Raw genomic sequence first — 13,000 nt, 5'->3', positions numbered from 1 at the left:
TTATCTATTTGTATTTCTGAGACAAGGTGGGCGAGGCAATATCTTTAATTGGACCAACTTCTGCTGATGAAAGAGACAAGCTTTCATGCTTATACAGAGCTCTTCTTCTCCTTCTTGACTTGAAGAGCTCTGTGTTGCTGGAAAGCCTGTCTTGTTCACCAACAGAAGTGGGTCCAGTAAAAGATACTATTACCTCATCCACCTTGTCTCTCTAATTTCCTGGAACCAACATGGCTACAACAACACTACAAAGAAAATTTTTGTTTCTGACACAGTATGAAGTTACTTTGTTCTCATGTAGAAATATGACAATGTTACCTTGATGTACCATGCAGTAACCATTGTTCTCAAAAGAGCTGCTCCTCACGTCATTGGCACAAGAATTAATTGTGTTTTGTGGTAATTCAATGAACAGAAGCTTCACTTCTCACTATACTAACTTTTGTTTTTTAAATATTACATTTGTGAGGATTTGTGCGGCGTATTCCTCCTAGATCAATCTGCAGTTTAGCTCAGACACTAACATGGTGGTATAATTCCTAAAGAAAGGCTGGGTTTACCTGTAACATTTTAATACAAATATCCATCCACATTCACATCAGTATGACTAGGTGAATGTTTGGAAAAAAAGCTTCACAAACATTGCTTCACAACCAGCTTTGATTGTGTTTGTGTTCCCCAGACATTCTAGCAAATGAGGTTGATTGAGGGAATGTTTGTGGGAAGAGCAACTGCATGTGAACATTGGTGAATATTTGCAGAAAGAGAACTTTGCATTTGTAAATGTGAGAATTGGTACCATATCTGGATTCTAAGAGTTGTGCTCATACAGGCAAGTAGCAAAAAGATACCAGGTGATCCATGTGTTCAGTCAACATGAATAAAGCTTAAGTTTTGAATTTGGAATGTCAAATACTTGCAAGGAACTCCTCATGAACAACCACCGTGGAGATTGTAGTGGTTCCTACAGGTCCCATTTGGCAATTAGGTTTTGAAACAGTAGCCCATTTCTCTGGTACTTGGGACTCCTAGTCATTAAGTGGAAATGAACAGAGACCAGTAGAAACCAATAACGACCAGTTGTAGCAAATGGACAGCAATTAAAGAATCCTAATGGAACTTACAGAATTTCCATTAGAGAATCTGCAGAACAAGAATTTTTCACAGAAATTGGGGTGAAATTCACCCATGATTCAAAGGGCCTTCTTCATGACCTAAGCCCTAGCTGCTGTGCAGGTTGAGTGAGCATGGACTAGCGAGTCTGAACAATAGAGCTGGTGGAAAACTTCTTGACCAAATGATTTTTGGCCAAAAGGGTTTTTTTTGACAGAAGGGCAATTTTCATGAGAAAATTTCCATTTGTGTTTACATTTGTGTGGGTTTTGTGGGGAAACAAAAGCTGGGTTTTTTTCAGTTTTCAACAGCTGAGAACCAAGAATGTTTCAATTTTTAGTTTAACAGAAACCAAAAATATTTTGGCGTTAGCTTTTTGGAAGAAACCTGAAAAACTCAGCCAAAACCATTTTCATAGAAATGAAATACATTTCTGACCAGCTGTACTGCCCACCCTTTATGTGTTCCAGAGATGATCTCCATGACAGCCTAACACAGGCTGGTGTGGAAGACTGTGATGGAGGTGGGTTAGGGCAGGGGCTGTGCAATCAGTATTTACATGGATCCAGTGACCCCAACGCTCAGAGTAACTGATATTGAAGAGTTATCATTGCTTTTCCAGCAGGAAGAGGGAGAAAAAAGGTGGGCTGGGCAGCAGTCTTCCTCTTTTGTCTATTGGCAAACATGTTGTTTTCTCAACTCTTTACACCCTATGAGAAGTTTATTTTTTTTTCAATTAGTCAGAAAAAAAGGCACACTATTATTCCATTCTTTGCGTGCTTACATATTGCACAACAGACACGCTTTGAGACCAAATATACATTTGAAAATAGATAAACTGATCTCAATTGGTATGTTGAAGGTAGAATTAACAAGTGAAATCGCTTCAAAATAGATCTGGTAAAAAAAGCAAATTTTTAATTTTTTGACAAAAGAACAAATTGTTCATAAAAAAGGTTTGTGATTCCCACCCCCCTCCCCATTTTCTGGTTAAAAGGATTTGAAAAAGGTGTTTGTTCTAAACAAATTTTGGGGGAAACAGCGCCTCTGTGCTCTGTCCTGCAGACTTGTGGCTTTCATAATCTGTGATCTGCATCATGGTAACATGAAATAATTCTGTATCATTCTTCATGTTATATAGCATTTTTTCCTTTTCTACCATGTCAGTTGCAAAAATAAGTAAATAAATCCTCCACAAACAACCCCATCCCACCCTCACAGTTTTGAAACTGGTAATATTGGTAAAACTCACAGATTGCACAAAAAAACTTGCGTTCAAGAGAATCCGTTTTTGACCAGAGGCAGCAATACTATTTCAGTCAATATCTATCTATCAATATCTATTTTTGCAAAATATCGGTTGCAGTTTGTTTCGCCATGCACTACGTTTCCCATTTAAATCAGTAGACATCAACTATCATGATGGATACCAGATATCATGCCTGACCACTTTGCCGCTCTTTTTTTTTTTTGAGCTGCTATATGTCCAGATAAGCCTTCCCTCAGTGGAAATGTGCTCCTCTTATTGTAGGTAATGAGGTTGGTAGATCCAGGAAAGCCACCTCCCTTCCATCCCTGCTTCTACAGTGGCCTCTATTACAGCCAGCCAGAGGGGCAGTTCATACATATATGAGTGCAGGCTGAGGCAGCAGCCCATATACAGTCCTAAGTATCTCTCCTCTTATTCTGCAGTATTCATGTAAACCTTGAGAGCCTGCTTCCAAAGGAGGAACCCATAGACAGATCACAGAAAGCAGCATGTAGCTTTCTGTTACAGATAGGGAGAGCTACAAAACATGAAAGCAAAATAACACCCAAAATTAGACAGTGAAAAAATACATCAAAAAGAAAATGATTGGGAGGAAGGAAAGGTAGAAAATGGCACGGGAGAGAAAATGAGCAAGGCAATTGATGGTGGCAACAGAGACTGGCACAAGAGGATGTAGGCTGATAGTGCTGATTTGCTAGCATGCCCCAAGTGTGTGTGCGTGATCTACCAGCCAAAAGTCGGGGACCCGCTGTCATGTGTTTGATAAAACTTTAAATTGACCCATGTTTAGAACTGTGATTAAACTTCAATATATTTTATAAAAAATAGTACTTAGTTTACTTTCACGGAAGTGAAGAGATACAATTGCACAATGGTGGTTACAATGGTAGAAATACATATCGTCGATAAACTGCAAGTGAGTTCAAAACGTACTGTACAGCACCGCATCAGAAATTGTGTGATGGCAAAATGAATCATATACATTTTTTCAAAGTAAATCAAATCCCTAAAATCTTTCTCTTGGAATAAATAATAATAATGTGCATTATGCTTCAGATTGCTACCAAAATATTTCCTGATGTTGAGCAATAGACAGAGTCAAAAAAGACATAAGGTAAAAAAAAGACATTCATGCATTTAAGCCACCATTAGTCTCTGACTCTAATATAAGGCAGATCATAATCTTTTTAAAACTGTCTTTAGCCATTTAAACCCTCTTTAGTGCTTTTCATGACAAGGTCATGGCAGGCCTTGTTTTTTCAAGAGTTAGGATGCTTGTATTTCCAACCGGTCATTTTTGACAGGCTCAGCCATATTTGGAACACATTGCACAGTAGAAAATGCTTCTGTTTTTTTAATGAAAAAGAACTTAAATAAAAAGAAATCCAGAAGGATGTTTTAGAGTTTATCACAAATGACACTTTTGAAGTGTGCGTGTGTGCCGGGGGGGTGGGGGTTTAAGGGGGAGAGACAAGTTTATGTGTCATCTTCGGTCTTAATGATGTGGAAAAGGGTGACATTGAACAGGACCTGATGTCCATTGTTCCAGGCATAGAGAGCTCTATCTCTTGCATTGTAGTCAAGCATGGATATATGAAAGTACTGATTATGGAACGGAATGTCTGTATACTCATAAGTTGAGGTTTTTGTGGAATAAGAATAGTAGACCTTGGCTCCTGTTAAATGTGAGTTGGTAACATACAAAGTTCCACAGATCATGAAGGATTCCCCAGCACTTCTTTTTGGATAGCCTGTACTCCAGCTCTTCATCACTTCTAACGTATCCTGGTTTAGCTGGCTGATAACAATGTTGCCTGCATTCTGGTTGGTAGCATATACGGCCCACAGCCCAATTTCATCTGCCATCAGGTCAATATCTGAGAAGCCGCCCCAAGTGTAGGGGTACACATTGTGAAAGCCAGCATATTCCAGGCTACGCTGTGCAAGCACCCGTCCTGCGTCAAAGCTGTATTTGATGATTATGTTACTCTGATACTTGTTGAAATAGAGGGAGCCATTGTAGACAACATGATTGGTTCCTGCCCATTTGAAAGGAAGATTGTATGTTCTTGATTCAGCCCCACTGACAAAGTCTGTGATTGATTTGTATTCACGGACAATTTTATTGTTAGTATAACTGTCCATGTACCAGACCTGAAAGAAAAATAAAGAATAGGCTGTGAACTACTGAAATAGAATCCTTGGCTGATCATGCTGTATTCTGAGTACATTTTAAAAAATGTTCCAGAAATCCTGTGGCATTGTAAGTTACTAGACTTGCTCATAAAACCTACAGAAGTGCAGGATGTGTCTGTATATTTATTCTGTTGCAAAGACATTAGTAACACTAGCGTTTTGGATCAGAACCTACTCAATAGCCTCTCTGAGGCTGCTTTCACAACAACGTCTGCCAGCGTCAGAGAAGTTTGCTTTTAGAGTGTTCTAATAGCTTGGGCCTCTGGCTCAAGGGGTCGTTTGTATTGTTAATGATGTGCCCAGACTGTGAAAATCCCAAAGATGGAAGGAAAGTTGAGTGTGACTCGAACCTTTGAGTCACACCCAGAATTAGAACTGGTTGGAATTTTTCAGTTGAAACTTTACTTGTTGAAAAATGGCATATTTTCAGGAATGAGAGTTTTCCACGAAAATGTGTTTTTTGGGTTTTTTTTTGGTATCTTACCGATTTTTTTCCACTTTTTGGTTCTCTATCACCTTTCTCTCCCATTTTATCTTCCACACCTTATTCCTTTATTTCACTCCCCACCTTTCCCCCCTTTTGCCCCTGCTAAGGGGGGAGGGAAGAGAAAGTAAAGAAATAAAACAATAAAATAAAAACAAACACAAATTTTCTTTTTGCTGAAAATTTGGAAAATTCCCCCCAAGATGAAATTTTGTTAATTTTTGTGACGCATACGTGCCTTATTTCAACTAGCTGTGACTGAAATCAAGCAAACTCAAGTGCATTGATTTTTTAGTATTGGCCTTATCAGGTAAAGACCTGGATAAACCACATTGAGGGCTTAACTCTGCAAGCATATGCATTAGTATACACACGTAGGAAGCTCATTGACATCAGTGAGATTACCCACATGAGTAAAGTTACTCATGAATAACTGTTTACAGGATTGGGTCCTTAGAAGATGGCCATTGAAAAAAATATAATGAAAAGAAGGAAAATAATGTGTATTTGTATACAGAATACAGACTAGTATGCATCCTCCCTGAAACAAGCAGTTTAAAACTAATGAAAATATGTAATACGGTTGAATTAATTTTTTAAGGAGGATGGTTTAACCCTTTTTTCCACTGAATTACTTCAAAATATAGGATATGAAAATGCAGGGAATACGAGAAATAAATGCTAACTGGGAAAATCTCATGTAGGGAAATAGCTCCTTGTAAAGATTAAAAATGCAAATAAAGTATCAGAAGAACAGAAAGATATTCAATGCCCCAACGTACTCGGTTATTCTTTTCTGATGCTAAAGGATCTGTCATCCAGGCTCCAAATCGGGTTCCAGAGGTCTTGACTGTAATGGGGCCCGTAATTTTCATCAATTTGCCACATGCTGAAATTAGAAAAACAAATGTACCTCTTATGAAAGCCACAAACAATTTAAATATAACCTGACCATATTCTGAATGATGTCAAAGAGCTGTCTAGGGAACAAGACTAATTGCTATAAACCACAGAATGATTTCAGGATGTATGGGGTTGCTGGTTGAAAATGAATCTTCATCCTTAGCGTATGAAGACGGGTAGTTTACATTTTCTCTATTGAAAAAGGAGACAGGGATTTTTTTTAGAAAAGTTAATAAAGATTCTGAAACACTTTTATACCTTCTGGGTTTAAACAAAATAAGATAAAATATATTAAAATATCTCCCCCACCACACTCAGAAAAGCCAGAAGCTAGTGTTGCCTCCAAATGAATTTGAGAAGTCTATCCCTTCATTAACAACTTGACACATCAGAAGGAGAAAAGGGAAATTAAAAAATTCTAATGCAGATTCCCAGTATTGCGTAATCCAAATATTCATAAATTTAAAGATTTTGAATTGACTTTTTTCAAAATTATATTCAATTTACATCTCGGTGAAGATTACAAAAGAAGCTATGTTTGAGCTCCTGCTGTCTTGGAATGAATTGTCTGAGCACTAACAGCTCTATCCTGCAAATGTTACTGGCATTAGTGCCTACTAATGTGAGTTAATTCCATTGTTATCAGTCTCCCCAATACTTTGTGCAACTCAAGATTCAGGCAAGTGGAGTGGATTTCATTCTTAGAGAACTGAAAATGGCAGATCTAAAGTCCCATCCACATGCCCCTACAGAAAGACCTGACTCATCCCTGCTCTCAGTTTATGAGACTTAATGCACAGCTCATTATTTTCTAATTTCTCCCCACACAATCAAATCAACTCAACTCCGTAGGTGCATCTGGAATAATAATCCAAGTTATAATATAATTAACTCCAATATACCATAGATAACAGTTACAGAGATAGACTCGAATGTGTAAAACCACCATAGGCTTATGGGCAAAGTAATCAGCAAGAAACACCATAAATGAAGAAAGTAAATATGAGAATTATTCTGGAATTGTCTGCGCATCAATGGACATGTAATCCACCATGCTGTCCCTTGTTAGGCTGTCTGGGAGGAAATAATGAGAGTCAATATGATCTTGAATGCTGACCTTCCTAATAATCCCCCAAAATCTATATTTTAGGGGACATTAATAACATGCCTATTACCAACAAAGCTCACAGGGAATTTATTCTAAGTTTATATTGCCAAAAACTTAATATCACAGAATGGTGTAGATAAATAAGTGACCTTGGCAGTTTGGAAAAAAATTATATTCCAGCTGAATGTAAATATTGAAACATTTCATGATTGTTTTAAAAAAAGTATTTTATATATATATATATAATTCATTCTGATATAACTGCTATTGCACATGACACAATCTAGTCAGAAAAGGTAAGAGACAAAAAGAATATATCCCTTTAGAAGCTAAGGTATATCATTCAAAGGAGCAGGTTACATCATGATTTCATTTTGTAATTTATGTAACAGACACAGAATGCACTGTATTGTATGTTCCTATTTCAGACAGTTATAATGGGGCTATTGTTCAGGTAGTTTCTGAGTTATCACCAAAAGCAATTCAATCCCAGGCTAGGAAAATGGGTTATAACAAAAATTAACATAACCTAAGTACATACTGAGGATTTCATGAACAGCACAGGTTGTGTTTTTACTGTTAAGGCCCTCTTAAAAGAGAGCTAATTTATTAGTTGGCTGTTAATGTTGATCTACACAACAAGCATCTGTGTACCTCAAACTCAGGTTGCAGAATCTTTTGAAGACATACTGGGATTAAACATGCAGAAGACACCACTTTTTAAAATTCTGTTCTCTGTCCCCGCCCCCCTTCCCCAGTTGCTTATAGTATTTAATTAACTATCTCTCCAGGGACTTTTTTTACAGAACTGCTACCAGTGTCACACATGGCCTGAATGCTTCCATTCCGGTATGATTTGCAAATCTCCATTGTGGGGAGTTGACTAATATATCCCAGTCAGGCCAAGTTTTACCCTCATTTAAGATGACATGTCAGCAAACTCATTTTGTGAAGGATATATATGTGGTGAAGTCAGAAACCATTTGGAAAGTACTAAAACAATTATGATTTGAGAATCAAATTAGTGGAAAACATACAGAGCACTGAAAGAAATTAGAATGAAATTAGTCACCGCAACTAATTAACATTTACTTGCTGTTTTTTTAACTAATGGAAAAAATACAAACTGAATAATGTAAGAATTTGCTGGGTACATAATTAGTATAATTCAAGTACTGTGTTTAAAATTAGAATTAAAATACACCCTTTCCATTTTAGAAAAATTTGGAGTTCTAAAACAAAGGATATTTTAAAAAGAAAATGGAAAATTTAATTCAGGAATATACAGAAGTATAAAAAATTAGCCCTGAAATTTAGCTCTAGAATTTACAAAATAACTGTTGGATAATTATCTTTCAAAACCCATGGTGGGCTAATCAAAGAAGAAGAGGGATGAATTTAAAAAGAGACAAAATTCTGATTTCATATAATCCAGTGGGGACATCCCCTCAACAAAGAACATGTTGCCTCCACTTTCTCCTCTCTCTCTATTGCAGTTTCCGGTTTTCCCTTTCCTTTTTATTGGTAACAGAAGCCCCAAAGCTTCTGTCTCTGTGCATGGGGAGCTTGAGGAATCAGTTTGTGCTATTTAGAACTAACTAAGGCTACCACATCTTATACCCACCACATCCCATCTCCACTTTAAAAGTAACTTTGGATCCAGTGCAGAAGTTTCTGATATGGCCCCCAGTGGTGCATTGTGGGTCTGTTGGCTTCCTAATGTAATTGCTCTCATATTAGTGCACAATGTAGACTGGACTATTCCCCTCTGTGATTTGGAGGGAGACAGGAGGAGCAATCAACGCCCACCTCAATGACTAATGTCCCCAGTCCTTCTACATCCCTTAGAACAAGTTATCTTGGCACAACCTCTTCCCAGCTGAGACTTTCACTCATGGAGTGCAGTGATATGTGCCTTCAGTCCTGCCCTCCTTTCAAATCTCAACAGATTCCCCCCAGTTGCATGTATGCATACATCTCTCATTTGTGGCAACACTTAGAAAGGCCTCTTCAGTTTTCATTTGAAAAGTCTGGTCAATCTTATCAACAATATTGCTTTGTGTGTGGGAGGTGGTGTTATAGAGTGATAGTGTGCGGAGGAAAAGAGAAAATAAAACTCCCATTTTTGCATAAGGCTGATGCAAGCAAAGGGCAGTCGGAATTTTGTTCACGCACAACATCAGTATCCAATGTGCACCAATGAGTAATTTGAATTCAGAAGGAATGACAGAATGACAATGGAGGCCCCAAAGCACATCTCAACTTGAGCAGTGATCTTGATGGATCAGTCTGTACTATTTAGAACTACTTAGGGTTACTGCGTATAACCTTCATGGTTGAAAATTACTCTGAGAGTGCCACAAATCAGCTAACCTGCTAAGTTCTGATCCTGGGAACAGAGTGAGGCTCTGGGCTCTCTGACTGGACGGAGACAAATTGTGAGACCAGAGGAGGAAATTAATTGACAAAATATAAGCCCCATCTCCTCATTTCACTTCCATGAATCACACAAACACTAAATCACGTGCAATGCCTTTTTGACCAGTGACACATCAGAAGAAAAGAGAATCTGATTAACAGAATTTAAAACAATGAAAAAGTAAGCTGCCCCTTTTCTCTGGGAAATATTGTACCTAGATCTCATCATTTTCTCCATGTCTGTCTTGTGGAATCTGATCCTGCAAACACATTTGCATACATGTAACAATGGAGCTGTAAAGATTTTGCAGGATTGGACCTTGAGGCAATCTGTATTTGTGTACATTGTAAAGTGCCAAGCCCACTGTGCTAAAACATTAGTTGTTTTTATTGAAATGTTGTTAATTATTATGGACTAATTTATTCCTAAGGCATTTCATGGCATTCTTTATAACAAGTTATTAAAGAATGAAATGTTATTTATCAATTTAATGTTAAAATAATATTAAATATTAACTTTAACTTTCCCCTATTTGTCCAACTGTGGTGCAGCATTCTACAGGGACGTCTGGAGAAAGAGAACTGTTTTGATATGAAGACTTTTAACAATTCATAAATGAAGCAAGATTAGTTTTGTTACATGGTTACAAGTAGTTCCAATTTTCCGTTCCGAGCAAAAAATGGAAACAGGTACTTTTTTATCTACTTTAAACTGTGGTGATCTAATCCCAGCTCATTCTCATCTTCAGTGCAAACTCCCATAATTGTCCATTTGGCTGCATGGGAATTGTTCTTGAATGCGAACGTTGTTTGTGAGGGAATGGTGATATTAATGAACTGAAGATGCAGTATCAGTCCCATAAAATGTCAGTGACATGGCATGTCTGGGTTACATTTAGAACATCATCTTTTCAACAGAAAATAAAACACTACTCTGTCATGTTATATATTGTAGCTGACTGATGTAAAAAACAAACAAACAAAAAAACACACGGCCTCTTCCACAGGCAGGTGCTCTGAGAAAGGAAAACTCCAAGAGTTTCCCCTAGTCGAATTTTCCTGGAATTATTCTGTGGGGAGGGGAGTGGGATACAGATTGCTGCTTTGTGCAATGGGCAGCGGTTCTGTCCCAGAACCCATCAAACCTACCAGGGCCTGCCACCTGTATCAGTTCTCCCTTCTGCATCTGTGGAGCCAAACTGCCAGGGACTCTGCAGGTGGAAGCTGCCCTTAGAACCTGCCTTTAAGGAGGATTTCCTTCTGTGGATGGGAGCTGCAGAAGGATTAGTTCAGGCTCAGGCTGCATTAACTTTCTCATGGCTTTCTGAAGTGCTTTCTGCAATGCTGTTCTTTGAGTCCAGGGCATGGGAAAAGTGCTGCAGAGATGACTGAAATTCCCCCTCCCAGGATGGGGTAGATCAGTATATGGATCCCACTGGTCCTCTCTGATTGGAAGTCTAACTGGACCCCTTGAAGCCAAAACAGGGGTTTCAGCTACAGCAGCTGGAAAAATTTCTAGATCCTGTTTTAAGTTAGAAAGTGACCAGATTAAAAAAGGAAAGGAAATAAAGAGCTGGTAAAAAACAACAAAATGGGGAAAATGTCCTGGCCCTCCTTCCCTTGAGGTGAAAATAAATTAAAAAAGAAAAGCTCTTGATCCAATTCATTAGATGTTTTCTGGATAGTCGGTTTCTTGTTTCCTTTGGAAACAAGATAGAAAGTGAATATTCTAAAAACAGTCCTGGGAGGCAGACATGCTGACAGCAGAGTGGCAAAAGAGGAGATGATGGAAAACTCCTCGTTGTTTTATCCCCTGCTATGTCCTTTCATCAACTCTGAAATGAATGGCAGACATTAGCAACTACAACTATATTAGACATGCATGTTAATTGTTTTACTGAATCTTGGTGTTAATTGGAAACACCTTGTTACTATCTTTTAAGTGACTAATAGTAATACCATAATACAGGATTTTTTGCATCACAGAGTTATCCTGTGTCTATTTGTGATATAGTTGTGAATTCAGAAATATAGCTGGGAAAGATCAGCGAAGCAAAGAAACAATCTGCCACGTGAATTTTCTACAATAGTAACAGTGGCTAAGAAATGTAAACACAGATTATTTTTCAGGGCCAAAAGCTCCTTTTTTTTCTGTCAGAAGAACAGTGTGTCAATGTAGAAATAACTCTTGTCATGGCACATAAACTTTTGACTATACTACATCTCAGCCCTTCAGTTTCCTCATAAGCAGAAATACCAGATGATAGTGAGAAAGGAAAGTCTTATGTACTTCCATCCCAGCAAAGAAGAGAAAATTTTGGAACATTCTTGTGAGAGCTTGTTTGATAGATTTGCAGTACTTTTTTCAGAACAAAGATATCCAGATAGGTTTAGATAACAGCAGATTTTCAGGGTGAGATTTTTCTAAAACACTGAGTATTGGTCTAAATCTGCTTCAACTGGAAAAACTTTAATTGATTTCAATGGAAACAGCAAGGCCCATGCTGAGCGCATTTGAAAATCCCAAAGGTTATCCTAACTGAACAGCCAAGCCTTTTAATGTTTGTTCACTAAATGTGACTGTATAAGGAGTACAGTGCACCATCTCATGGGTGTTTGTGGCCTGATTCCCTTCTTGTACTAGTGTTACTCCATGGACTTCAATACAGCTGCTCATGATTTATGCTGGTTTAAGAAGAGGATCAGGGTACGGGATGAGGAGTGTATACTACCCATGAAGGAGTGTAGAAGCGGATGCACTATCCCTGCATGCTAGGGAATCCTGAAAAGCAGAATGCCTTCCAGAACTGTCCATGGGGTGATGAGACATTGCCAGCACCTACTCTGTATGTCACTAGAACGTGTGGGGGAGGCTGGGAAGACCATTGAGCATGTGGCTGTTTTGAGGGTACACATAGGTGTGGGTAGCCAATGCTAATATATCCCCACAATCTCTGTGATGACTAGTGTTTACCCTGAAGATTACAAGTTATACCATATACCACAAAACAAAACAATCCCACTGTAATGATCATATAAGTCATTTTTATTTTTATGTAAGGTTACTTTTTAGATGTATTGCTGAAAGAAAATGAGCTGAATACATTTAGTACAAGGACAGAATAAAAGTTTTCTTGGTTAATTAATAAATATTTATCTATTGAACTCTGCTAGTACCTAGTTATGAGGTTTTCCTTTTTCTGTCTCAAACACAGTCAATCGGGCTTTTATATGCAGAGTGTTTCAGGTATTTATTTAGATACTAAACACTGACCTGAATTATTATGGGTAATGAACAGGGTAGAGGGAAGTGAGCCCACTTTTCAGTGTGTGCATAAGCAGTTTCCAGATGCTTTACTTCTTTTGTATCCTTCCTTAGGATAAAATTTGTTATGGGACTACACTGTAAAATGAAGAGCTAGAGACTGAACGCACCCTTTACTTAGAGTTTATGTATCTATTATCCTACTTAGCCCCAAACTGGGAAATATGATGGTCTAGTGGTTAA

At 38.0% G+C, this 13,000-nt stretch overlaps 1 protein-coding gene across 2 annotated transcripts in view; it reads right to left on the bottom strand.

The window, feature by feature from the left end:
* Nucleotides 1–1,819: 1,819 nt before the first annotated feature.
* Nucleotides 1,820–13,000, bottom strand: part of OLFM3 (olfactomedin 3) — a 107,596-nt gene continuing 96,415 nt past the window's right edge. The window contains exons 5-6 of one of the 2 annotated variants that reach the window (XM_007062618.3): nt 5,846–5,952; nt 1,820–4,537 (exon numbers count right to left, since the gene is read on the bottom strand). In XM_007062618.3, the coding sequence (XP_007062680.1) occupies nt 3,860–4,537; nt 5,846–5,952 (785 nt within the window). In that variant the 3' untranslated portion in view covers nt 1,820–3,859. The remainder of the gene's footprint in view (nt 4,538–5,845; nt 5,953–13,000) is intronic. The other variant, XM_043521317.1, reaches the window with a different exon arrangement.

This window comes from Chelonia mydas, chromosome 8 (genome assembly GCF_015237465.2).
Source record: "Chelonia mydas isolate rCheMyd1 chromosome 8, rCheMyd1.pri.v2, whole genome shotgun sequence".
NCBI lineage: Eukaryota > Metazoa > Chordata > Testudines > Cheloniidae > Chelonia > Chelonia mydas.
Note: the sequence above shows the minus strand (reverse complement) of the source record. Positions and strands in the feature narration are given on the sequence as shown.